This window comes from Chaetodon auriga, chromosome 6, assembly GCF_051107435.1.
Source record: "Chaetodon auriga isolate fChaAug3 chromosome 6, fChaAug3.hap1, whole genome shotgun sequence".
Taxonomy (NCBI): Eukaryota; Metazoa; Chordata; class Actinopteri; order Chaetodontiformes; family Chaetodontidae; genus Chaetodon; species Chaetodon auriga.
Window position 1 is genome coordinate 6,611,561 of NC_135079.1, and position 27,855 is coordinate 6,639,415.

Here is a 27,855-nt window from a genome sequence, read left to right on the forward strand (position 1 = left end):
TTCAGGGTTTTCTAGCGTTTTATTGACAACTTTAGAGTCTTCTGTAATGTACAGGCGTCATAAATGTTTTCCTATATGGATTCTGTTATTTACCAATAATGGAAAAAAAAAAAAAAGTGTGTTTCACTTTTGGTGGCTCTAAAACCGAGCCAACCAAAAGGTGAAAAGACAGTTATACAAATGTGGTCACCCTGTTTCAATAGCCAGAGAGTATTCCAGCTCGTCTTGTTCAAGTATATCATGTTCATTAATAATAATAATAAAAAAAAGAATAAATAAAATAATCACAAACACAATACTCCAATGAGTCGAATAGAGTAAGACCAAGACAGATATTGCACCATTTGATGGCACGTACCAAATGTAACATCTTGGCAAAATGATCAGTGATGCATACTGTACATCAAATACTTAGAAATTCAAATTTAGCAACACCAATATTCACAAATAAAAATCCAAACCACAATCCTGTATATATATATATATATATGTTGTGCTAATAGGAACAAAACAGAACAGAATTAATAAGGAGGAACAAATACTTTCGAGGTTCTCTCTAACTGTACCCATCAATGGTGCAATATATATATGACTCATGCCCTTTGCTCCTGAGTGGTTAAGTGCAATGTGCATTATATTCACCTTCTTTCATAAAAGAAGGGAGAGTAAATACATACAATGTTAGATTTTTGGTGTTACATGTATGACTGGGCGGTGGTTTATTGTTGGTCAGTCTTTAAAACAACATTATGCAACTGTTTCACCTTAAAACAACAGCTTCAAATCCATTCTGTCATCCCCACTCTGCGCTAACTGGGCCTGAGCAGGTACCATCTCTTGTGAGAAGTGTGCAGTGCTTTACGGCACTACCTGACTATCGCCAGGTCTGATCAAAGTGTTGGGTGGTTTTCCCTCAGATGTCCCCTGGCGGCTCTGCCTCAATTCTCTGTACGGAGTTTCTTGCTGGACAGATAGCTTCACTTGCTGCTAAAGTAGGTGCTAACTGCTGCTAGCTGTAGCTGCTGCTAAACCCAGCAGGAATGCTGGTGGGGGCGGTGCTGGCCGAGAGGGCAACAAACCGGGCTCAGCAGCCAAGAGGCCAGACAAGAGGAAATCTTGTCTTGTATGCAAAATAAAAGGCTGCTCGACAGACGCCGAGCTGTCCTCTTGCTGTTGGTAAGTAAGTAATATTATCTGGCTTGCTACGTTACGCCGTGTCGTTGCATTTGCTTGATGTTTGGCTCTAAAGTTGTCGACTTGCTAGTTCTTGATCATAAGAATTGAAATCAGAACAAATGCACGTGTACGGCTGTCCATAGTTCCGACAGTTGTGTAGAGGCGAGCTCCACCACGGCAAATCGCAAAGAATACCAACTCTTGCATAATCTTGCTTTCAAGTGTTTTAATGGCCGCAATATGTTTGACTGCGAGCAGCTGGGACGTGTGTTCAGATCATGTTGTTCTTCTTTAGTACCTCTAAGTACTGCTGCGTAGCCCTGCTGACGGGGTCCAGCTCCATCCTCGAGGCAGAGCCTACGGGTGACATACGGGCTGAAGACACGTCCAGCTCTGCTGAGGCTGAGGACCAGAGAGACGCCACAGTTACCATCACTGAGCAGAGTCAGACACTGCTACCATCTCCTTCAGCAAATACGTTACAGCACAGTAAGATTCATGCCATGTTTCCAGTGTCAGAGCACTCACCATTGTTTAATTCCTTTGATATGTTTCTATCCAGCTCACTCTGCATCTGCAAAAAAAAAGGGAAAGTTTCAGTTGGATTTGAGTTCTAATGTTTTGATGGCAAATATCAGCTAACATAAACTGAAAAAACACGGCCTTAGAAATATATATTACAAAGATACAGGGATGATACGTCACCACCAAACACAAGACTATGGTGAATGGCAAGGCATGTTAGTCACAAATACTTGAATAATGGAAAGAAACACTGCAAGAAAATCCGGAGCACTTAGTGAAACACGGCAGGACATGCCAAGCATGCAAGCTCTGCTTTAGCGTAGAGTTTCTGCAGGCTGTTTGATGTTGCCTTTTAAGTCCAGTAGCAAAAGCTGACACAATATGGTCGACGGATGTCAGATTTCTGCCCAAATGATGCAAATACTTTGCATAAGATGTTGCTTTGGTGAATATCTAAATGAATCTTGCCTTTAAACCTTTAACGTCTGTGTGCAACACACACAACATAACGGAGAAAACTGTATTTCTCTGCAATTTCTCCAGAATTAAACAAATTGGGAGAGGAATAACTAAAGACTGGGAAAGTAGTGGAATGCTCCAGAAAGGCTCAGTCATTCCCAAGCAAGGATGGAGCGAGGTTCACCACTTTTTGAACACATGACTATATAAAGGATGTTACTGCATGGGCTCAGGTGCACTTTGTAAAAGTGTCGTGCATGGTTGGCGTGTTGGTCATATGTACGTAAGCTGTGGCTGCAGGCTTCTCACGCCTCTCCAATACAGTATTGATGTTTCACCTCTCTGCCACATCAGCTTTAGGATAGATCAAAATTCAAGAAGAGCCACATCATGTGACTCCACCAGTCAGCATCAGAGCATGAAGAAAATCAACTCAAAGCAGAGAATCAAGGACGAGGGTTCATTTAGTCTGTCAGGTAACTAAAAACACAGTGCAAAACACAGGGCTCCTGCACATCAGTGAAATTCTGTTAACCTCTTGAATTTATCATTTACATTTTTTGCAGGAGTGTCTTATTTTTGTGGGTTTTGCCACATTTGTAACGTCTGATTTGACTATTTGTTATTTCAGTTACAATGCCAACCATTTGAGTCCCTTAAGGATGTAATTGCTGAAAGATGAACCAGGAAAAAGCTCTGCAGCGAAGTCGACCGCCGTAATAGAAATTACAAACACATTTGCAGTTTTTTTTTTTTTTTTTTTAATTTCCAATTCAAGACAACTGGCTTGATAACAGAGTTATAATTTTCGTCTCATACTTCACAGTTTGAAAAACAATTACATTCTTCTGATTGCAGTATTGGGAACGCTCAGTAGATATATATATATATATATATATTTTGCTGTGTATAAAACTTTCACATTCTATAACATCTGCAGTCTGTTTTTGTTTTCACTGTGTGGACCCCGAAACATCATAGTTTGTGTGTGAACAGAGCCAAAGATGTAGGCCCACCAGCAGGGTGAAGGGAGCAACAGCCAATCAGACACTAAGCTAAGCACATCTACACACCTGGTTATGAGTCTGGCTGAAGAGAAGAGAGATGAGAGACAGACTTTTGAGCTAGAAGCTAAAAGAGTGAGAAATAGAAGACAGGTTACAAGTTAAGTCCCACTACCGTAAAGGATAGAGACAGAGAAGAAGCAAAGGCAAAGAGACAGCGTGCAGGAGGAAGAAAAAAAATAAATAAAAAGGGAGAAGCAGTAAGTTCAGTTTCGAAGGTGTTCTTGTAGAGGGAAGACAGGTGAATTTAGAAAGCCATACGATCAATATTTATAAGTCTTTCTTTTGAGAATGTTTGACCACAATCTGAAAAATCTTACTGTAATGACAATGTAAAAACACACTACCCTGTGAATAAAAAGCAACATCTTTGACCAAAACACCAGTTACACAATAACAACGCTGACAACCATGATGTCGTGGAAATGAAAATGGCCCAAAGTAAATAAACTCACATGAGGAATACTCCTCTGTAATGAGCGCGAGGGAATGAGTGTACAGACCTTGGCGAGGTAGTCCTCAACCCTGCTGTTCTGTCCCTCAGTCACAGGGCTGAGGAGGGAGAATCCCAGGCCTAGGCTCCTGTTCAGGGGCCCCAGTGTGGCCCCATAGTGTGCCGGGGAACCCAAAGAGCCCACGTCCAGCGAGGGCCCTCCAAGGCTTCCGTTTGGGATGCTGCTGGTGATCAGAGATCTGCTGCGCTCGTTGAGCAACTTGGAATTGGCTTCTGCGAGCCGACTGTTGGCCCTGAGGGGAAAACACAGCAAAGGGTTAATCGTTGATATGATAAGAGGTTTGTCACCATCAGCGCTGCGTGGTGTCTGGTTCCACCCTAGAAACCAGGTATTAAAAGACTGATCTGCTCCACAAAACCCAGCTCTAAACTGTGAAGAATGAGCTGGTCTCACCTCTCCAGTTTGGCAGCCAGAGACTTGCGGAGACGCAGCTCCTCTGTGTAGAGTTGGCGGTATCGTTCTAGCTCCGTGCGTACGGACTCTCTTTGGTTGAGGCTGTCCTGCTGGGTGGTGCGGGCCCGGCCCAGTTCCCCCTCCATCTCCCGGATCTTTTGCTCCAGCTGGGAGCGCAGGTTGGCCTCGTTGGCCGCTTTAATCTGATCCAGTGCTTCTTGGGATGCTGCCTGAGTCTGAGAGACAGACGAACACAATCATATGAAATCAGGCTTAGTGATGTTTTAACAGCAACTATGTACACCAACAGCTCTCCCGCCAGATGTTTTACCTGCAGGAAGAGGTTGACCTGCTCCAGTTTCTGTTGTATCTCCTGACGGGCCCTCTCTTCTGTGTCACGGCGGTATTGCTCCACTTGGCTCTGCTCCACCTGAGAAACCTCCATTCTGCGTCTCAGGTCCAGCACCTCCTCCTCCAACTGCCTCTTACTCCTCTCCAGCTGGTCATTACTGCGGTTCAAGCTCTTCAGGGAGGCCAGCTGATCCTTAAGATCCCCGTTCACCTTTTCTAGCTGGCTGCGACGGGACACTTCCTTCTCCAGCTGCACCTGCAGATCGTCCAACTGTTAACGCAGGACAGACGGAGGAAACGTCTGAGGCCAAGTTCTAACAGCTGAGGTGTAACACCACATCTAAGGGAGTCAAGGGGTCGCTAAAGGCAAAGTTCCAAACTTTACTAGCAGTAGTAGTATATCATTTAGGGGGTAACGTCAAAATCGCAGCGCTGTATCAGGCAAACCTTATCTTTCATTCGTCCAAAGGCACCCTCGGCCTGGCTGTGTCTGCCCTGGTCCATCCGCAGACTGCTCATAGGAGAGCTAAATTCAGCTCCAGCTGTGTCCTGATCCCGCAATTTCTTCTTTGCAGTCTTTAATAAAGTGCGCAACCTTAAACACATATGCACAAAATGCACATATTAAAAAATAAGGAAAGTGCTGTTATTTATACATATCCTGCACAAAGGTACCACCAGTTTTGACCACATGTAACCTGTGCACTTGTATTTAACTTAACTTAACTTGTAAGTGTAACAAATTCAAACCACATCAACACACACAAACAACCTCTCACTAAAGGCAAACTCAAAACGACTGTAAATCATCACCAGAATAAGGTACATCAAAGAATACCAAACACAAAACCACGAGACAAACACAAGACCTGCAGGGAGTTTTTACACACGAAGAGGAGTCGAGTTAAAAAAACTGAATAAATACACCAGATACACACATCGATGCACCACAGCCACGAAAGCCAGGAAAGGCTGCGCTCTACTGGATCCTAGTTGTGCCTAAATAGTGGGAGGAGGTGCTGCCGTAGGTGAGGAGGACGCGAGGAGGAGGTTAAGGAGTCACCTGTACATTTCTTTTTGAAGCTCTGTGTTTCTCTTCATCTCTTGATCCAGCCGGGTGTCTACAGCCTTCTTCTGCTCCGCTACTTTCTTGGCTTTCTTCTTTTCTATTTCCATCTGGAACACAAAAACAGGCCAATAACCCTCCAGACTCAAACCACGGTCTCTTTACGGGAGGGATTGGCTACTTAATTCATCATGTACTGTACATAACACCAGCCAGTGCATGAATGCTTCGCTGTGATCACCTGGGTGTTCAGTTCTCCTTTTTCCTTTTCCAGCTCTGCCAGGCGCAGTCCTAACTTAGAGCGGCTCTTCAGCTCCTCCTCCCACAAGGCCTGAGAGTCCTGGGCTGTGTGAGACAGCATGCTTTGCTTCTGGACCTAAGAAAGACACAGACAAGACATTTAGTTAACATTTTGCATAAAGAAGTGATAATTTATTAAAAAAAAAAAAAAAAGAAGCTACTGTCAGCTTTGTTACACTGATCACACACTAGACATTCTGCCAGCTGTTCATCTTATCTGTGAGAGGCTAATTTATAGAAAATGTGTGTATGACTGAACGTCTCAGAAAGAGAAAGACTGAGGTGAATAAAACCTGTGGTAGGTTGTTATTTTCCAGAAAGAGGAACTATTTGCTTCTAAAGCCTCTACTTACTGATATTCCTGTTCACTGCACTACTCCAAGAAACACAATTAAAATAGTTTGTTGAATTCTAAATTATCTGATATTTCAACTGCCTTGATTTCATAAAAAAATCGTTAAAACTTTGATTCTCTGGGTAATAATAAGAAGGGGAAATTTAGGCTACTTCTGCTGCTTTTCTCATGTTGCTGGCTACCCCAAAATTTAGAAAGTCCCTGCTCGCACTGGTCTCAGGTGAGTTACATACACAAATCCTAGAGAAGAAGATGAGAGTAAGAAATGAAAATCCAAGCTGCAGGTTTTCATAGCCAGGAAACAAAATGTGCCACCGACCTCTCTACTGAGCTGGTCCTCCAAAGTCATCTTACTGCTTTGGAGGTTTGTAACCAAGTCCTCCAAATGACCTCTGACCTACAGAAATAAGAAACGCAGTGTGAAACTAAAATGAAACAGTTTTTTGTTGGTGTTGCTGCTGTGAAACAACACTTAGCCTGAATGAAGTGACATGCATCATGCAGCTTAAGAGAAAAAAGGAGTAAAAAGACCCCACATACCAAGATCAGGCTTAAGGGGAAAACACATGTTGATGTCACCAAGAAAAACCCAAACCGACCGAAAGCTACTACTTCCTCTGCATGTAAAAACCCCACAAAGCCCAAGAGCATATCATTTTGTAAATACACCGTACGATGTTATCATTTTATAAATTAATATCATTTTTGAGGAAATAGAGGTAAATCCACACAGAGAAACTACGCCTACATCCACAATACCAACCCCTCCTCCAGGTGAGCAGTCAGATAGCTGGAAAAAGATTGGATACTTAAAATATAATAACAGCTTCATAATGTAAATCAGCTATTTGATATCAGAACGGACGAATCAAAATACTGACATATAGATAGTATTTTGTAGTATTTTGTATTTTAAAGTGCATCGAGAACGTGCTTGTGCAGGCACTTGTATTTTGTTTACATCATCACTCACCATGGCAGCTTCCTGAGCTCCTTTCTGAAGTGCATCAATTTTGTTGGACTGTTGCTTTGCAGCAGCTTCCAGCCTGGCATTCTCTATCTCGAGCCTAATGTGACGACACATTGACACTCTGCATCACAGACATTCACACTGTGTATACTGAAACACATCTAGACAATGCATTTAATACATGCTGTTGAATCTGTAATTACATCTGTGTTACAGAGTTAGCTTTTGTGTGTGGTATCTAATAAAATAAAATAAACTGATCGATGGTTCAGTCCCAGGTCTGCGTGTTTGGACGTACCGCTGCACAGCTTCCTCCAGCTGTTTGATGGTGGTATCAGATGCTGCTGAGGCGGACAGCGCCTCCTGGAGTTTCTGAGCAGCCGTGGTGAGTTCCTTTTCCCTTTCATCCAGCACGCTCTTTAGGCTGTTAAAACGTCTCTCAGCCTGCACATACTGGTCCTCGCTTTCCTCCAGCTACATGACGGAGACAAAGCATCCACCTCATCAGCAATGTTAACAGTGAACTCACCTGTCAGTCCTGCTCTACCACCTGAAAACAGTGACAATGAACCATCTAATTTCAGTGCAGTGCTTGCTTCATACTCATTAATACAGCTGGTATCTGTGATGTGATGAGAATATACTGCCACAAGGCGGCACTGTTCCCTGCCGTTACCTTTCCTTTGAGCCTGTCCAAGTCTTTGAGGAGCCGGCCCTTCTCGTCCTCCAGGTCATTGCGATAGCGTGTGTTGACCTCCAGAGAAGCCTCACTCATTGACAGCTTCTTGAGTGAGTCAGCTAGCTCCTGCTGCAGCTGCCTTACACTAGTCTGTGCACAGACGGAAGACGAAGAAAGCAGACTTTGAAGAGATATAAAGGGAGATCTGAACCAGCATGTGGAAGAAAGGCTCAAAGTGGGTCTGGAGGAAGCAGAGAGGTAATCCTCTTACCCTGCAGAGTCCTTGTCTTACCTCTCTTTCGTTCTTCTCTTCCTCTAGCTTGTAGATCTGATCTCGGAGATCAGCAGCCTTACTGGCGAGCTCCTTATTTCTCTCCTCCACTAGTTGTACTCTTTCTTCGCAGTCAGAGCGCAGCTTGGACAAGATGTCACTGAAGCGCTCTTGGGCGTCTGTCACAGCACGCTCCTTTGCAACACCTTTGTTCTGGGCTTCCTCTAGCTGTTGCCGTAATAACATGCCCTCACTCTGGGCTTGGGCTAACCGCTCCTGTGTGGCCTCTTGGCGTGCTCCGGCACGGCTGACCAGCTCCCTCTCGGTCTGCAGAGTAGCTTCCAGCTCCTTGACACGTACAGCTGCCTGGTCCTTCTCCCGCTGTAGGACCTCCAGCAGTAAAGCTTTCTCCGTCAGCTGCAGTGTGACCCGATGAACCTCGTTCTCCATGCTGTTTGCGCGAGCCTCTGCCTTGGACAGCTTCTGGGACAGGCTGCTGACCGCCTCACGCTGACTCGCGGTCTCACCTGTTACAAAACAAGTTCCGAGTTAAGCAAGACAGAAAGCAGTAAAAAAAAGATGCACAAAACAAAATGCTGCTTAAAAAATTCAATACAATCTATGGCAGCCAGTGTAGACCACAGCAGCGGCACAGACAGAGTAACCTGTACATCAGCCAATCAGGGTCTCTCAGGGTAAACAGTGACACTGGTTCTGAGCAGTTACATCTGGAATTAGGGAAAATTCATGCCACCAGAGGCAACTGAATCAACTGAAATGGCAAATCAAATCTAGCTATCAGTGGCAGCTGCTACAGTCAAGCCAAGTCTGTGCTTGGGGCTGCTCATTCATTCCTACCACTACTAACCTGTGAGTCTGTCTTTAAGACGCTGGTGTTCCTCTTTCTCGCGGAGCAGAGCTTTCTCTGTTTCTGTTTGAGCTGCCAAGCAAAGCTCTGTCTCCTTGACGGCTCCAGCCAGGCGGGTACGAGTGGACTCGACCTCTGCCTCCAGTGTTTCACGAGTCTGCCGCTCATTTTCCAGACGGGTTGTTGTTATAGACAACTCAGACTTCAGGGTGGTCACCTGGTTATTGCAGTTGAAGACAGTTTGGGTCAGGGCTTCACCGTTGAGTTTGAGATCTCGCCGAGCATCTTCGAGCTGTTCCTTGAGGGCCTCGTTCTCTTCCAAAAGGTGGCTCTCCTTGAGACTGCTGTTGGCCTGCAAACGCTCGAGGTCTGCTTTCAGGATGGTCACCTGCTCCTGTAAGTTAGCACTCTGCTGGAGCAACTCCCTCTCCCTGTCACTGGCCTCAGTGAGCTGAGACAAGGCCTATGAATAACAGAAAAAATAAATATTAAGACTGCCTCAAGAGGACAGGTTTTCTGTACAGATTTGATTTGAAAATGTACTATTTATTCCCAAAAATGTGTATGTACAAATAGTAATCTAGTATAGCATGGTAATACTAACAGTAATCTATAAGTAACACCACACTGTACCATTCTTACTTTACAATTCCTGATTTTAACATTAACTTAACATTTTTCTGTTAATTAGCAGCCACGTAGGAAGAAACACAGCATCAATGGGTGCCGACAGTGAGAATGATATCTAAACCAAAACCAAACTAATACACTCTAGGCTGATGGATATCACTCTGAGGATTACCTCATTGCTTCTGCTTATGTTTCTCTTGCTCTCATCCTCAATCTCTTGCTGCTTACGGAGATTTCTGTTGAGCAGATTCTCCTGCAGTGTCCGAGCACTGCGCTCCTGAGCCAGCAGTCTCTGGGTCTCACTGTGGTCCTCTTCAAGCTGGGGGGTTGATATATAACCCACTAATGTAACAATCATATGACGACTGGACAAGCGAGTGACTGATAAAATCAATACAACAAAACATCAATGCAACAAAAACAGCTTAACAAAGTCACTGCACACTTTGGACACCAGATGTTTAAGAGGGTGTACCTGTTTCATGTTGTTGACCAGTGTTCTCATCTCCAGCTCCATATTCCTGAGGGTGAGCTCCACCTTCTGTCTCTCCTGAACCTCTAACTGTTGCTGCTCCTCTGTCCTCCTCAGCTTTTCTCTGGTGGTGTTGTACATCATGGTGGCGTTGCGGCGATTTTCCTGCTCCTGTTTGAGCTGAAATCTATGCCAAATATCAGACAGAAATTTCAACTTACAAAATAAAAAAAGATACCCACAAAACAGGCAGTCACATAAGATATGTTGCACAGGAATAAGAGAAGAGAGACTGAGACTATGTACAGAAACAAATACAGAGTACTCTTGTAGTAGGAAGTAGTTCTCACTTGAGGTTTGTGACTTCAGTCTGCAATTCCAGCTGGTTGCGTTCCAAGCCCGATTTAACATCTTTAACTTCCTCCAGAGAGCTCTTCAACTCCGCCCTCTCCATTTCCAGCTGGCTCACCTTGTCTGTCAGGTAACCATGGCGGCTTCTTGCCTTCTGAATGGAGCGTTCATATTCATGAAAAATGTTCTGCAGCTTCACCATGCTTCTCGAGTCTGGGAGAGAGATAGATAGACGGATAGTTATAATATAGCAGAGTCTGTATAGGATATTGCTTTCAATGGTGAGATCATATACATGTATTTTGAAAATTCAATGAAGCAACTACCCAAAGTGGCCGAGTCCAGCTTCTGAATGAGGAGGGATGCGTGGCGATAGCCTGAAGTGGGAGAGTCGATGTCATCTGTAGCTGTGTCCGATGACTGAGTGAGTTCATCAAAGTCTTCTGCCATCTCCATTTCTTCAGGGTTCTGAATATGGACACAAAATATGGTCTTAATATCATTCAGTTTCTCGTTCTGTATTAACATTTAGTTACTGTCAGAATTGGCGTTTTACCTCGTTTTTCTGCTGTCCATTGGTTGACAACCTGAGGCCAACAAACAAAGGGAAGGAAAACAGGTTATTTGTGTGTTCTCAGACTATGAGCTACATTGCAGATTTGTTGGAAGTGTTATGGTATAATGCAGTATACTATTTCATTTTTGGAAAATCTGTGGTCAGTCATGCAACTATGGATGGAGCAGAAGAATTAAAATCAAGAAAAACTGCACCCAAATCACCGCCCACCACCAATATTATGAAGGTTTGTGTAGACTGAATGCAAAGTGAATTGCCATCTTGGCTTATTCAGACAAATGTAGTGACTTTTAGAAAGTTTTAGAAGTCTGTGTTTATCCATCACAAACTACTAATGCACAAACATGATCTTCTAACTTACCAACAACTCCAGTAGGTTCTCTTATGTTCCTCCTGTTTCTTTTATTTCTTTTCTCTCTATATTCTCATGATGTAAAATGCTGCAGGTTTCAGAAAAGCATGATTTTTTTTCCAATTTGACTCATTTTTTTCACTTGCACAGACACCTTCTTTAGCTCTCAGAGTGAATCTGTAAATTGACTTTGAACACAATTGGGCTGCCTGTAATTCACTTTGCATTCAGACTGAACACGCCTCATGGGTTAGTAACAGAGAGGTGAAAAAAGCGGCATACTGCATATATACCTTCCTTCATCGTCCGACACTTCACTTAAAGTGCTATCGTCAAACACTGACAGAGGATCTCCATTAACATGGGGGTTGGTCTGAGGGGCTCTGCTGCGCCGGGCCCCTCTGACCAGCTCCAGCTGCAAGTTCTCCTCTACAGCTTGCCCCTCGTGTTTGTTGCTATTGTAGGTCTGCTGGAGTGGGAGATGCAATTGCACTGGTACCTCGTTGGTGCTATGGAGAGCAACAAACCTGACAGTCAATGAGTTGTGACATCTACTGTACATGTTGGGGCCCTTAGAGGTACTGCTGAAGAAAGCCCTCTTTAAATGAAACCACAGAGAGTTCAAAAGTCTAGACCAGACTCTTTCTGTTGAATATGTCATTGAAAAACAAATTTAGCAAAAAAGTACTGAGTGAAAAGTTTGTTATAAATTCAATTCAAGACAACTACACACACACACCATGCATACACACATGCACACACACAAGCAAAAATAAAATCTTTTCTTGCATATCTAACTTTTCAATTTGGAGAATTGTGAATGTGATGTTATGAAATCATAAAAGCAATAGTTAATGTTTGCTAATGCTAAGTGTCAGGGCCTAAAAAATGTACAAAACCAAATTAAGTCATACCTCTTGGTGGCCAGAGGCTGCTGTTTCTGCTGAGTTGCTCCAACTTGACTTGACAGGCATCCTAACCTGCTCTCAAGTTTCACAGCACCCACTTCTTCCAATGCCGTTCCGCCAGTATCCCAGGAAGTACTGGACTTGTGCACCTCCATTGCAGTCTTTGTCGCCTCTTTACCAACCTGAAAAGACAAGGGTAAATATGATAACTGCACTTCAGAGACTATTCTTGAATGAAACGGGTTGGGACCAGCCTTTTAAGATGCGTTTTGGAGCAGGGACTTGTACACTTTGTCATACATAATTTAGTGTCACCCCTCCCTTTGGAGACCTAACACCTTACTGTGGTTACTCTATTTGACATTGCATTTTCAGTTAATTACAAGCACGATTCCATGCATCGCAATGCTTGCTGTGGTATTCTAAATACATGAATTGAGAGAAATCTCATCAATTTTGGCCAGTCTGATATGAATGGTGAACGTCCAAAAACTAGGAGAGACAGTGGTCTGCAAGAGATTTTCCCAAAAATTCAACTAGAATCTGAAGACAGTAGAATACAAAGGACTCTTCACTAATTCCATGTGAGCTCAATACAGTAGTATATACTGAATGTTATTTACATCACCATCTCACTGACATTAGTTGTTCTCTCCATGAATTAAACAGCCAAACTGTGTTGCAAAGACATGTGCAAAATGAATATTTTCTTCTATGCTTTGTTCCAAATGCTCCAAAGGCTGGTCAAAAAACAAAACCTATTCATTCCATGGAGATATGCCTGCTTGAGAAACACATGTATGCATAAAGAATAACTTACACACACCATGCATCAAAAGGAAAAAAAAAACAAAAAAAAACATCCAGCAATCGTCACATCATGACAACGGCACTTCTTTTGCGGGCAAAGAAGGCTATTATTTGAACAATCTTCACACCACATCACCTAAAAAGAAAGACTTTATCCAACAGAAGCCATTCAACACAAAGATACATGCGAAGTCCATGCACGATGAAGGACAAGTTATTACTGAAGAACACACAAGACTAAGCTTTGTCTGGTATTCTTGACTGCACTCCTGACGAAATGACCAATATTTTTTAACTGCTAGTCAGCACCGAACGTTCCTTGGTTGCAGTGCAAATGACCTTCAACAAATTCACTTCTACATGTCTTAACGGTTAGTTAAAAAGACACAAAAATGTAAGGAGAAACATGCAAGATTAACTTTTGTACTTGAAATCAAACCAAAAGAAAAAAAACATGAAGACATGGCAAACGAACATCTAACAAAGAATACGATGATGGTCAGTTTGGGTCCTCTTAAACAGCTGATTAAAAGAAATGAAGAACATGGATGAAATGAAGAGAAAGAGAGGCGATCTAGGCGACTATGGGAGGGGCGGCCATCCTCTACCTCTTTCTGGAGTTGGGCCTTTTCTTTCTCCAAATCCAGGAAGACAACCTTCAGCATCCCTACCTCAAGTTTAAACCTTTCCATGTCCTCTTCCAGCTCCTCGTCAGAAACACCTGGGACAGATGCTGAACATCTGCTTAGTGACGGGGGGCGAGACTTGGTGAATTCCTCAGGAACCTCTTCTGAACTCGCACGGTTCTTCTCAGCCTCATCTAGATTAGCGGTGTTGTCCTTCAAGATAAGGTCCAGATGTGGTTTCTGGAACGGCCCAAGTTTGGCCTTATCAGACACGGGTACGGTATGACCATTAGTAAAAGCTGTGGTAACACGATCCATGCTGTGGTCTCTCTGAGCTGTGGTGAGTCGTGGCGAAGGAGATCTGCACTCCTCATCAGTGAGCAGCTCTGGCTCTCGACACATGCTGCTCTCACTGGCTGGATGCTCACAGACCTGCATCCTGTCCTCATAAACTGACTTGTCAGTTGATTCTGTCACAGAGTCTTCCAGTCCAGACTCCCTCTGCTCAGGTATGGTGAGAAGGACCGTACTCCTCGCTCTGGCCGTGGGGCGCACAATGACTTCCCCTTCTTCTTCATCACTTGATTCTTCTTCTGCAGACGTATATTCAGCCATGGCATGCTCTTTTTCTGTGACATCTTCTGCAGGGCGCCTTGATCTAAGCAGTTCACCAAATTTCTCTTTTAATTCTCCAGCAACGTTCTTGAAGGTGGATTTTACCTCCCTTTTCTCCACCTCTACCCAGAGCTTCTCATAACGTTTCTCCCATGGGACGTCATCACCTGCTTCACCTCTTTCTTCAGGACTGTGCGGATCTCTAAAGTCATTATCCTGTTCTCCAGTGTCAGAGCCCACAGGGCCAGATGGGCATGGGCTATTGAGAGCTAACTCACATGCATCTACTGCATAATCTTTCTCCTTTGATGGCATGGGTGGACAAGGAAAAACACAAAACAGACAAGACAAAAATGCAAAAACCAAGTTTGGACTTAAAATACACAATAATCAAATAAACATGGAGTCATTTCAACATGACATTTCCATATCCCTTCTTAAAATATTAGCAAACAACATTTGAATTATAGAAAATATTTGAAATTATATTATATTTGAATTTACAATAATGTTATTTGGGATGGACCAACCTTGGCACTTACAACTAGCCAAAACAAACCAAACATAAATCTTTGATCTTGGGGTAGATCGTTTAATTAAATTTGGATAGCTTTTTTCAATATAACTGTACTTTGAAATAAGCACATATTAAAGCATGAGTGATGATGAGGTGTCTGGGAAAAAAAAACAAAAACAGTGAAATGAAATACACAGGGAAATTAGAAATGTGTAGACATAGTATAATGTAAGTATTTCTCACCTTCTGTTGCTGATTGTCAGATTCTATATTACTTTTATTCTCACTCGCCATCAGGGGGAGGTCAGGAGAACCTAAGGAGACAGAGAGTTCTCATTCAGAGCATAGGACAAACAAATGTTTGATGGAATATTTAAAAGATGCGTGACTCTCACCTGGTCTACAAACTGCCTGAGGCTCAGCTATGTTCTGCAGCTCAGTGTCAATTTTGGCTGTACTGGAAGAAGACATCAAATTGTCTGGTTCCCAATCTGATTCTGAATGAGAGAAAGCAAAACGTGATTGTACTCTTTGATTCAATGGTATATGCATGTGTTAAACAACATTACCGAAGGGCTGAAAATGCCTTACCTTCTTCACTCTCTGGCTTCTGAAGCACCATCTTCCTTGCTCGAGGTTGGGGATGGGGCACGGACGGAGGGGACGTGCCGAGTCTCTTGTTGGATAGGATGCTCCTCTGAGGCGTCAGGGGTGCTGCTGGAGCAGTGTCTTCATCCTGCTCTTTAACAGATGGATTGGAGCATTCTGGAAACTCTTCAAGGCCAGGGGAGGCCATTCTGCGGCCAGGTAGGGTTCTCTTACTGGTAGTACTGGCCGAGTCCCAGTCTGACGCATCTGTTATTAACACAAGAAGCTGTAGGTCAATGAACAAATATGACATTGACATGGCTGAGAGTAGGATGTCAGTTTACATTGCCATAACTACTCCACCACTATACCTGCAAGACAATGCAAAGGATCAGGGACAGACTGCTGCTATTGCACTCTCTCATACTGACGTCTCATACGAGGAACTACAGCTACCAGTTTACAAAGTTCACCTCAAATATACAGCTATGTGTACTGACCTGGTTTTTGAGCTTCATGAAGTATGATGACAGAAATATACAAAGGGTAGTAAAGTCAGTGTTGCATGCATAGACATCACTTTAATCGAAAGCTTTAAAAACTAATTTACTGGGTGCTTTTCTGTAAATATCAGACAATTTATCAGCAGCAAACCTGAAAAGGATGCATGTGCATTGAGTTTAGGGGCAGACTGAGACACTAGATGATCACCAACAACTGTCTGGTGATCACATGAAGTTAAGGAGGAGAATAACAAAACAGACTCAAAAATATTAAAACAAAGTGGAGAATTTATTATTTCATCTTACCTTCGAGATCATCAACATCACCCAATCCAAGCTCTTCCATCAAGTCTGTCAAAGAAACAACGCACCAAGTTAAACACAAACAGTTCTTTAATTAAATTCTTAAATTCTAGAACAACAGAAACCATGATTCTCCAGATTATTCTATTTACCTGTCTTCTGGTCTTTATCTCCTTCAAGTTTGCTCAAAACACTAAGTGGTTCCCATTTTGCCCTCTCAGTCTAGTAGAAAGGAAAGACACTGTTACTGGATTCCAACAGCTCAGAACGTATTTGACCTTTTACGGGATTTAGTTGCTGAACATACCTCCTTTTGTACAGTATCATCTTTATCAACATGTTCGCCTCCATTATGACCATTATTGTTGTTTCCAGCTGCAAGAGACAAGACACGTCTGTCATATTTGAGACAACACAATTAACTTCTTCTGTCAAAAACAAAACAATATTCCGGTGAAGCGGGATGAGTTTGTCAGAACAGTGTAAAAAGCATTCCCATGTAAATGAGCTTGTGGTTAATTAGCATGAAGATGCATGGTTAGACCTCAGACAAGCATTTAGATTCCCCGTTCTGGTTTTATTGGGACACAAGTTCAGCATAAGCCGAGATAAGTGCCGCACTCACTTACCAATTATTATCTGAGCTAAAATCTGCTGACACCAAGCAAGCTAAGAAGAACCTGTGGCCCTTAAAGTCCAAAATTTGGGGAAAAGAGGTTCAAAGGTAGCAACAGGACGGAGTGGTGTATGCTGCATGCATTCTCTTGTGGTGATCATGAGGTGATGATCAGGCCTCTGGTATGGGTAACATGCTGTTCCTCAGACCTAAGAGTCAAGACATTCATACCCTCTCCCTGGCAGCCTCTCGGCCTGCCTACACTCCTTCGAGGCTCTAGCGCTGCCATCCTATTGCTTCCTTCCCCTCTTAAAAAAGAGGGAATATAAAACAAGTCTACAAAAGAAATGCAACATACTGTTGGAAAGGCTGTTTTGAAATTATATTGCACTACACATTCTACACCATATTTAGACTGAAAACTGGAAGTTTGAAGCATTATTCATACACAACATCATTGCATTCATTAATACACTAAAGCACAGTTTTCAATGATTGTAATTAAATAAGGTCACATTGGTCCTGCAGCATGAAATGGTGCCTGAAATGATTTGCTTTAAAAAAAAAAAATTATAACATAAAATAATACATAGAATAGACCTACTTTCTTTAATCTCTTCTTGAACAGGAGATACCTCTTCTTGATCCTGAGTATGCAAGCTTTGTTTCTCTTCATGTGGCATATTGGGGTTTTCAGAGTGGGACTGAAAGAGAAAAATGAATCTGTAAGACCTGGATGGCAAACCTCTAATCCTATAAAGTATTCCAAAATGTGCCTTCACTCTACCTCTGAGTCCAAAGAATCCGACTCTTCCTCTCCCTTCTCCAGACCCAGCTCAGAAAGGAAGTCTATTTCAACAGATGGAGATTAATTACACTGATATAACTGAAAATCAACGCTAGTTTCTTAATGAATCAAGATGTCTTGGACAGGGGCAGAAGATGCAGAAGAAATCTTACAATGTGATTTGTTTTCAATTCATGATGCAACAATTGAAGTGAAAACAATTCATGATGTATCGTTTGTATTTAAAATTTGATTTCCCTGCTTTTCCTTAGTGTATGACCACATTTACAAAACAACAACACAGTTATTATGGTATCATCTCCCCACTCAGCCAGAATGTCACCAGCACGTTATTAAATCAACATCAAGGAGCAAAGTGGCCTGCTGGTTTATATCTTGTTAAAAAGGCTGAGTCACAAACCCCCTTATCTTGTTAAACTGCCCGCTATTCCCGCAGAATGTATTAGTATACAAGTATTAGTATCAGTGTTAAGTGTACAGGTAGCTGGACGGACAGAGGCACAGATGCGAGCAGCATCTCCAGGTACTTTGCCCTTGAGTCATGCCCCTGCCCTCATTTGATTGGCAGTAAATGCAAATTCTGAGGGCTTTGCCAGTTAAATAGCATAAAATAAGAATATATTGCTATTTTGCTATGGCACAAATCCTATGGCCAGTAGAGCAAACAATTATGTGACAGCGTTGCCTATAAATGATCTGCGTCATTATATAGAAAAAAAATAAAGACAAAGGGGTTGACGAGTGTCCTTTCAGTCTGCTTCCATCAGAATGGACAAACCTGACATGTACAACGACCTTACTGAATCACCAGATAATGTATTTCTGACATCTGTCACTTTTTCTGTCATTGGACAGTTAATTTTCCTCTCTTCGTTATCTGTCCAATGTGACGTTACTGCAAACTAATTACATCTCCATGGCTCATAACTGTACTGTTTTTAAGTGTAAAAATGATTAGAAAACCAGAATCAAGTCAAAAGACATAGCATTGCATTTGACTGAACGAAATCGGAGCCACCATGTTTGTTGTCAGTAAGGTGTTAAAGTTGGCCACAGTAACTAATGGCATGGGCAGGACTGTGCTTTGATCTAAATACGGGAAAGGACTGGCCTTAGATACGACATGTTGAGGTTGAAATATTTGGTGGATAATCATGTCTGTGGTCCACATGCAGGTACTGATAACATGTTTAGAACGTCTATTATAAATGATTTGCTCCTTACCTCTTTTCCTATCTTTGGAGACTTCGGTCTGAGGAGCAGGTAAGGTGGCATCGTGGGACTCTGCACTCTCTTCAGGCTGATCATTTTCATCTGAGATGTCTCCTTCCTCCTCTTCCTCCTCCTCCTCATCATCATCATCATCTCTCTCCTCCTCTTTGTCATCATCATCATCATCATCATCCTCATCCTCGGTGGAATCTTCTTTCTGTGTAAAAAAATCATAATCATGTACTTTAACCCATTTCAACTGGTGCATGTGTCCACAGTGCATCTCCAATGAATAGAAAAACACTAATCAAACCGCGAGCAACTCTGTATTTCAGAAACAGCTACACTACAACTAAAATCTACCTGTTGTACTCGTCTTTTACCTGAAAAACAGGCACTTCAACGTTTCTGAGCTCTTGATTTCTTGTGCATATGCTCTCTGCCTCGTCAGGTGAGTCTAGATCAACATCATCAATGTCAGTCTGAGGTAACACTTCATCAGACACGCTCCCGTCCGAGTCATGGTGCTGCCCAGCAGCGACATCGTCTTTAGTGGGAGGGCTTGAAAAAAGATTTTCCCTTATTGGTTCTTCACCTGATAGCACTTTTGTTTGGGGAACGACGGCAGCTCTGTTTTCTAGTGGAACATATGCGGTTAATCTGGCCTCATGATCACTGTCCATCGTGTTGGATCCACACAGGCATCCATCAGGAATGTTATCAGAATCATCGCCCACATCAGACACTTTGACTGTGGCGCTGTAAAAATCGTACTGCAGCTTTTGGTCCTTGCTGTCAGAGTCCTCACTTGTATCCTCGTCTTTGCTGGGACTGTGTTTCTTTCCACCAACCAATTTTCCCTCCTCCAGCCTGATCTCCTCTGGAGACTCATCGTTTCCATCAATAGCAGATTGTTTGTCTTTCTCTCCATCTCCCACAGTATCATCCACTTGAGGCTCTTCCTCTAACTCCTTGTCTATTGCACTTCCGGTCCTTGACTTTGGTGACAGTGACTTGGTTGGGGTAGGATGGGTCTTTGAGACATTACCTTCTTTTGCTGTTGTCCTCTGCTTTTCTGACTCATCACTCTCATCTTCGTCATCCCAACTACTATCATCACTTCTGTCATTCTCTGAGCCTAATTTTCCTGCCATTGGTGATGACTGACCAACTGATTCAATATCATTGTTATCGGATAATTTCTTTCTAGATATTGTTTCATCCTCAGGTACTGGTGACACTACAGGGGAGGGGTCATTTGACTCTTTCTCAATACTCTGTTCATGTTGCTCTTTGCATGAGCCATCAGAACACTGCTGCTCTCCATACTGGTTTGCTGTTACAATATTTGTTGTAGGAACTGACGGCAGCGCTTCACCTTTAGTCATGGATCCGTTATCATTTTGGTCGTTATTTTCAGAGGAAGAATCCCACTCGGATTCATCTACTGTTGCTTTTGCTGGTGTGTTTTTGGACTGAGGAGTGCTTCTTAATCCCAAAGAGGACACAGGTTCCTCTATCATTGGCTGAGGTGAGACACATTTTGGAGATGGTGCCACTGGTGATGAAGAATCCCATGAGGCATCCTGGTGGTCTTCATTTGGTTGGGGTGATGTGTTTTTTGAACGCAGTGTTGCTGCTTCTGGTTGTGAATCTGATGCCCGAACATCACTTTTCTGATCGAGCTTCTCCTTGCTGACCTCATTTTTTTCGGGTAGGTCTGTATCACTGTCCTCTAATGAGGAGCCCCATGAGGATCTACGTTTCTCTTCTTTCAAAGCTTCTTTGTTTGATTCAGCATCATCTTCAGCATCAGAGTCTTTATGTTCTTCTCCATCCTCAGGCACCACATTTCTTCGATTAGCAAGGACTGTGCTGCGACCAAGTCGCCCTGTTTGACTATCTTCTTCATCATCACTGTCATTCCACACTGTATCACCACTGTTCTGTTTACTGCTCCAGGAATCATCATCATCCTCTTCCATTTCTTTTTCAAACTCTTCCTCTTTAATCTCAGCAGGTGGATGAGTCTCTGCGTTATGTCTGGATGGTGTGGGGCCTCCTGCTGAACCCATGTCTGAAATCCTGTTTTGGTCAGATGACCACATGCTTTCCTTCCCAAGGCTGTCATCTTCATCAGAAAATTTTGATTCTACCCTAACGGCTGACACGACACAATCATCCTCTACATCTAATGTCACTGGTATTGCATAACTTGTCGTTCCAGGTGGGTAATCAAAGTCATTTTTTGGAGTATCTTTCTCTGAGGTACCTACATTCTCACCTACAATACCAGAACTAGCTTCACCTTTGTGAGAGATGTCAGTGTCAGGTAAGTTTTCAGCAGGAGCACTGTTGATAACCGTCGGGGTACCAGTAACAGAGGGTTTCTGAAGATCTTCAAATTCAGTAGCGTTGGCCTCGACAGAAGCCACACAGTTATCACCATTCTCCTCCTCACATTCATTCTCTTCTTCATCTTCTTCCCCACCCTCCTCTTCACTTTCATCTTCATCATCCTCGTCATCCTCTTCTTCCTCTTCATCGTCATCCTCCTCATCCTCATCATCATCGTCATCATCTTCTTCTTCTTCCTCTTCCTCCTCCTCCTCCTCTTCTTCTTCTTCTCCAACTTCCTCCTCAGAGTCTTCAGCTTCCGAGCTTCCCTCTTGCGAGTCTGATCTTGCTTTACTACTTGAAGGCTGCTCAGCTGCACTGTCTGCTTGTTTTAAACATTTGGGAGAAAAATAGGAGAGAGATGTCAACACAATGCAAGTGGCAAAGCCTCAACACAAACATTTTACCTTTCTGTAGAGTGGATTAGGGGTAGAAGTCATCTGGGGTGCTTTGGATAGGAAGGAAATGGGAGAGGGATCTACTGGGTGCTGTGGAGTTCTGCTGGATGGTAAAGCCTTTGGGATCGATGGGATTCTCTGGACTCTATTTTCACTCTCTGGCTCAGATTCTGTACCACTCAAGGATCTGTCAGGCAGTGCAGAAGCTAAAGGCAGGCAAGGATAAACAATTACGACCAAAAACCACAAACTATGGAGGGGACAGTAACAAGTGAATAAGGTTAAAAGAATCTCAGTACCTTCTCCCCTTTTAGATGCAATCATTTTCCTCAGGTTTACCTTCTGTGGTTTCTGAAAGAAAGCATTTCTAATGAAGGCCAGAACACATTTAGGAGAAACACACCTCACAAGAACATAAAGTCACACCAACCTTTTCAATTAAACCTGATTCATCATCGTCTTCTGACGAAGGCCATTCATCCCCAGCACTTTTTGAAACCCTGAAGAGGGAAAATGAATGGTTTGTCTCTGGAAGTCAACTGTTATTGTAAGTTGCAAATCACAAGAAAAAATTGTGCTCACCGACTTAGTGACTCCGACTGTGAATTGTCTTCAAAATCTGCAACAAAGCAGGAACTTGTTTTCAGTCGATCAACACTTAGCCTCATTTGAATCAGTTCCAGACAGATATGTTACATTTTATCTCTTCTTATTATTAAAACAGTCAAATTGCAAGATCCTAAGAGTATCTAAATGATAAAAAGCAGAAGAAAATGTGGTGCAAAAAGCACTTCAAATCTCCTGGAAACAGTAGGAGTAGGTTGAGTATCCATCCTTATTAACTGTTAATCTTTACTGGCAAGAAATGGACAGCATTTGAATAATTTTGCTGACAAAGCTCATCTTTGCAAAGTAATACCTCCCCCTGCTTCATTTGCTCCATGCTCTAGATCCAGTCAAGAGGTAAAGCATGAGGAATAAATGAAATAATCAAAGTCAATAACGAACTGACACAATAACATACTCGAACCACTTTCAATCACTGTTGCGTGATAAAAACCGACATCCCTACCATCTTTGTCAGCAGCTGGTCCTCCCAAAGAGAAGCTTGCTTCTACATCTTGGGAAGGACTGCCCAAAAGCATTCTTTTCTTCTTTTTGCTCGGACCTTGATGTGATAGGGATTGCCCATCATTCCTCTGAGTGCTGTGCTCAATGATCAGGAGGGAACAACTACAAAAGAGACAAGACACTGAAAATGTCAAATTGTCAAAGGCTTGCTTCTGCGCTTTCAGGTGTGCAAATGTGCCCTGAGAATGTAAGGGGGAACTAAAGGAAAAAAACAGAGGAAGAAGACTAAAAACAAAATGGATTCATAGTGAATGAAATAAACATCGAAAACAAATTAAATGACCCATTTGTGGATTTTGGTTGTTCAGTTTATTTCAATTATGTGATTTACACACCACAAATGCATAAATTACAGAAGAACTACCACCCTGGGAACATAAGTGCTAAGAAAAGAAGCACATCTTACGGATGATGCCCGTTCATCACTGCGTGGTCATCTGCTGACCATCCGTTGCGATCTTTCAGGCTGATATCTGCATTAAACCGCAACAGCAGCCGCAACATACCAATCTGCCCATTGCCAGCCGCTATCATTAGTGGGGACCTGCAGGTAAAATCAATGACAGCAACATGACTAAATGTTAACAATGAATCCAGCAACATTAAGAATATTAGATGTGGCTTACAAATGTGGCATTGCTTAGTACTGACCTCTGATCTTGGTCCATAAAATTCACATCAGCACCCTCCTTGAGGAGAAACTCAGCCATCTCGATGTGGTCTTCACGGACTGCCACAGTCAAGGGTGTGAATGCTTCCTAGAAGTAAGATGACAATCAACAACCTCATTCACTCATCAGCACAGCAACATCCCCTTGTACACCAACTATTAAATATCTACTTTGACGTGCTGTGCACCATACCATTAAAACAAAACAGCAGACGTTAGAAGGCCTCCCTTAATGGCCATTTTTGGCTGTTATTCTGATAGTATGAATTGTGATAAATGGTGGCTGTTAATATTTACAATTAAGATACAGCAGTTTGATAAATATTGTCCAACTGCTAGCATCTTGGCTGGATCTACTCACAATTCAAATACATCTGGCAACATGATACTTTGTCTGTATTAACCGATGAGTATCCTGATGTTTGGCCTAAGGCTGAGAAATCAACCTGAGGTAGAAAAAAAAGACAGTTTTACCTTATTTTGTGCATTGATGTCAGCCTCATGCTCCAGCAGCAAGACAGCAGTTGAAATGGATGGGATGTTTGCTGCTAAATGTAAGGCTGTATTACCATTGATGTCCACCAGGTTAGGGTCAGCATGGTTCTCCAGCAGTATGCTCACACATCTCTCATGCTGGCACTGCACTGCCTGACAGAGTGGAGAACGGACATGAATGTGGAGATCTGTACCAACTATGATCCTCTCAGTATATTTAACATTAAATGAAGAATCAATCGATCTCATTCAGGATTACCTTCATTAAGGCGGATCTATTTTGATTGTCACATAGGTTAAGCTTGGCTTTGCCCTCAAGAAGGAACTGCACAACCTCAACATGTCCATTGGCGCAGGCGATATGAAGTGCAGTTCTGCAACAATAAAGGAGATAGTTTGTCATATGCAAGCATTCTTGTTCTTACTAAAACACATCCATTTTCATGTGACCTTTACAGGGACTTTTACAGCTATTGAACTTCATTAGTTCCTCCCTCCAAACAACTTGTTTCAAAGTTACATTGCTTCACTGCAGAGCCTGACATACTTTGTATCAATGATGCCTGGAGCACAGGTCTTTCATGAAAGGTTTCTTCTTTAATCAAGATCGTCATTACTACATTACCTTAATTTGACAGACACCTTTGACTTAAGTGGCTTACAATAATTGACAAGTTCCACTCCTGGTATTTTTTCCCTATTACAAGCAATTTCTTAAATTGCCCCACACACTCCATGGACACCACTCAGTTCCTTCTGACACACTAATTGTAAATGGTAACTAGATCCTACTTTGAAACGTAAGTAGAAAAGACACAATGGGGTGTCATGTACATTTTAGGTGGTTCTTTAAACAGCTGGCAGTCTGCTGTTCAAATAATGGACATCGTTTTACCACAACCCAGGTCTACTATACAGAAAGTATTCCAAACTGCATTCTGTACTCAATATATCTCTAAAGCTGCCACATATATATATGTGTGTGTCAGCACATAGATCATATCCATCTGCATGGCTGCCTTAATCTGTCAGGGGACAATTTCATTAAACAAATGAATCCTGTTATTACTCATTTTACCATTTACCATTTGATGAATACTTATATATATGTATGTGTGTGTGTATACACACACACACACACACACATATATAACACACATATATATATAACACACATAAATATACACACTGACGAAACAGACAAGAGTGTAAGAGATCACATCAACAGATCATGACATTAAACTATCAAATATACTGTATTACTACGGTATAATGTAGACAGCAATTAATCCAGCAAAGACAAACATGGCTTTCATGGCCATAACTTCAATCCCAATTACCTGTTCTCCTTGTCAAGTTGATTGATATCATTCTTTTTAGCAAGCTGCTTCAACTTTGCCAAATCACCCACTGAGGCAGCCTTGTGAACCTTCCCGAGGTCCTTGTCTTTCAGTTCATAGCCAACAGAAAGCACACTCCCATTGTCAGGAGTACCGGACGGGTGTTTCTTTTTCTTAGTAAAGCTGAATATCTTCTTCATTGTACAGGGCAGCAAGACATTGCTTTTGCACCGTCACTACCTGCCACTCATCTGGTGCTGGAGGATCACCACGGGCAGCTCCCCCATCCCTAAAAATAAGACGTACAAAGCGGATTAGAAGCGTATAAAACCGCGCCGGGAACACTGCGGTGTTGCTTGATATAAGATTTTAAAGAGCAACACAAGTAGTGCTCCTCATGGCAAGATCAAGCGAGGTACCTTTGGTGCATACACGCATGATAATAAACAGCACATATAGGGAGGCAATACGTATATCGTTTAGTACTTAACTACTTTAACGTAGCGTTAGGTGGACGGTAAAAACACAGTAGTTAGTCACAAGCGTTTCAGTAAAGGCTAAGCTACATACAGGCTAATTTTCTTGACCATACCTTACACCAGAATGTCCTCTAAAACGTTATTCAGCACCTGGGTTGTCAAAGTATGCTAGCTTTTCCTGAGTACACCGATTAGACCGACGACGCACAAAATCGAAGAAATCCTAATTGGCTGACGTCACTCAGCGCTGTTGATATGAACGAAGCGTTATATCGTGTAGCTTGTTACCATGGTAACTCACCGTACAAATGGTTTGCTAACGTAACGACTAGAGGCTACCCAATTTGACAATAATCGAGAAGTCGCCGTTTTATTTTGTGTTATTATACGATACGCACTAACACAGCTACCATTACTGTGTTTAAAGAATTATTTCAGAATTAAGAATTTAGCTAAGTATTAACCGTGTAAAACCTATACTTATATTCAGGATTAGCATTTGTTGCCTAGCAACATTAGCTTCAGTTGGCTCCGTGCTGCGCCTCCCACGTCGTCACTTTACAAATGATGCAAACCGCCACATTTAAACTGGATTTGTAGCAGAGCTGAGCACAGTGGGGATTGTCACAGCGGCGCTGAAACGGCGAAGCTAATGTGCGAGAGTCGTTTCGGTTCAAAAATACTTGTCGTTAGCTAACGCTAATCTGGATGAAACAAATTTAACCATGCTAACTCAATGCTAATTAGCGAACGCTAGAAATCAAAGCCGAGATCGGTATCAACTAAAGCGAGGTTACTAACGATAACTGTAAGACAGATACAAAGAGGGTATCTGAATACTCGAATTCACGTGAGCGTGTGCGTAATTAATACTAACTACAATATGTTAACTCAAAGACTAACCTGTTGATTGTCGGAGTCAGACTATAATCAAGGAGCTAAAGGTAAGGAAGGTTCGGAAAAGCGTGCTGGTTGTTGGTTTTTCAAGAAACCAATCAGAAACGAGTTCGAGGCAACGACGGCTTTCATTGGCCAATAGCCGGCTTCAGTGTGTGTAAAAGGTTGGTTTACAAGACACGGAGGGTTGTTCGGAGGCGATGAAGCCTCGCTGTGTAATAGCAAAACTTTACCACTTGATGGTAACATCTGTCTTGAAATCATATCTTTGCCTGTCACAAAGAAAACACTAGTTCCATGCATTTTGTTATGGTCAACCCAGTAAAGTCATTCTGAATATAAATCAGAGCAGTTACTTCAGAAAGAAAAAGAACACTGAACAAAACTAGTAGATGATTAGATTTTTTGATTCAGGCATTAAATCCAATGCACCACCTTATTGTAGAATAGCTCGCTTATGTAAAAATAAATAAATAAATAGCTCCAAAAAATACAAACAGTGACTGTGGCAGAGATTAGACCTGTGACGTATTTATTGTTAAATCTGTGAAGCATGATTTGAGATGGAGTATGAGGGGATAATAATTATTTGAAAGTGATAACAAGCAATCAAAGTAAGCTCTTTCTAAATCCAAAGGAGATTACTTAGACCTGCCGCATATACTATGATAAAAGCAATTTAGACACATAATTTTCCATGTTTTCAACCACATAACATACGAATGTAACACTAATTGAAGTTGTGGTGCTGATAATGTGCTCCTCATCTAGACTCCATCTGGAGTAGTCACATTGTGCATGCTGAAGTGACACATGAGCAACTTTAAAAGCAGTGGAGAGTGCTATGAAGTTGTAGTGCTGATAATGTGCTCCTCATTTAGACTATATGGAGTATAGTTGCACTGTGCATACTGAAGTACCACAACATGAAAAGCAGAGGAGAGTGCTAATTGTACTTAAGTGGAGGTTAATTTAAGACGTCTAAGTGAATTGCGTTATTGCTTTTCATTACTTCACAAAACCCCAGTAGATGCTTGGATGGTGTTCATATTTGTGATCCACAACAGTCTCATGGTTTTGTCAGTTTTTTGTGATTTGAGATGTTGAAAGGTGAGGTCATAGAAGTATCAGGATTTCCAGAGAACCAAATCATTAATTTTAATCTCAG

The 27,855-nt window shown here is 42.3% G+C and overlaps 1 protein-coding gene across 2 annotated transcripts; it reads right to left on the bottom strand.

Moving 5' to 3' along the window:
• Positions 1-26,770, bottom strand: ankrd26 (ankyrin repeat domain containing 26). Of its 2 annotated transcripts, XM_076732795.1 has the most exons (45): positions 25,904-26,704; positions 25,312-25,600; positions 24,231-24,345; positions 23,951-24,124; positions 23,458-23,564; positions 23,213-23,350; positions 22,748-22,908; positions 22,595-22,621; positions 22,258-22,294; positions 22,106-22,175; positions 21,975-22,026; positions 19,264-21,599; positions 18,893-19,097; positions 17,648-17,709; positions 17,465-17,564; positions 17,092-17,196; positions 16,552-16,619; positions 16,397-16,466; positions 16,248-16,292; positions 15,442-15,705; positions 15,246-15,347; positions 15,094-15,164; positions 13,764-14,636; positions 12,289-12,464; positions 11,668-11,883; positions 11,002-11,032; positions 10,772-10,913; positions 10,445-10,658; positions 10,098-10,281; positions 9,795-9,941; positions 8,993-9,455; positions 8,146-8,651; positions 7,851-8,003; positions 7,473-7,648; positions 7,178-7,271; positions 6,968-6,994; positions 6,524-6,601; positions 5,791-5,925; positions 5,547-5,659; positions 4,931-5,078; positions 4,464-4,754; positions 4,133-4,368; positions 3,728-3,971; positions 1,705-1,750; positions 1-1,578 (listed from the first exon to the last, which is right to left on the bottom strand). In XM_076732795.1, the coding sequence occupies exons 2-45, from the start codon at positions 25,509-25,511 to the stop codon at positions 1,448-1,450; spliced, it is 9,333 nt and encodes a 3,110-aa protein (XP_076588910.1). In that variant the 5' UTR covers positions 25,512-25,600; positions 25,904-26,704; the 3' UTR covers positions 1-1,447. The 2 variants fall into 2 exon arrangements, with proteins under 2 accessions (XP_076588910.1, XP_076588911.1); XM_076732796.1 differs by lacking the exons at positions 13,764-14,636; positions 19,264-21,599; positions 22,595-22,621 and adding an exon at positions 21,685-21,881 and having other exon boundaries at positions 26,694-26,770.
• Positions 26,771-27,855: the final 1,085 nt, after the last annotated feature.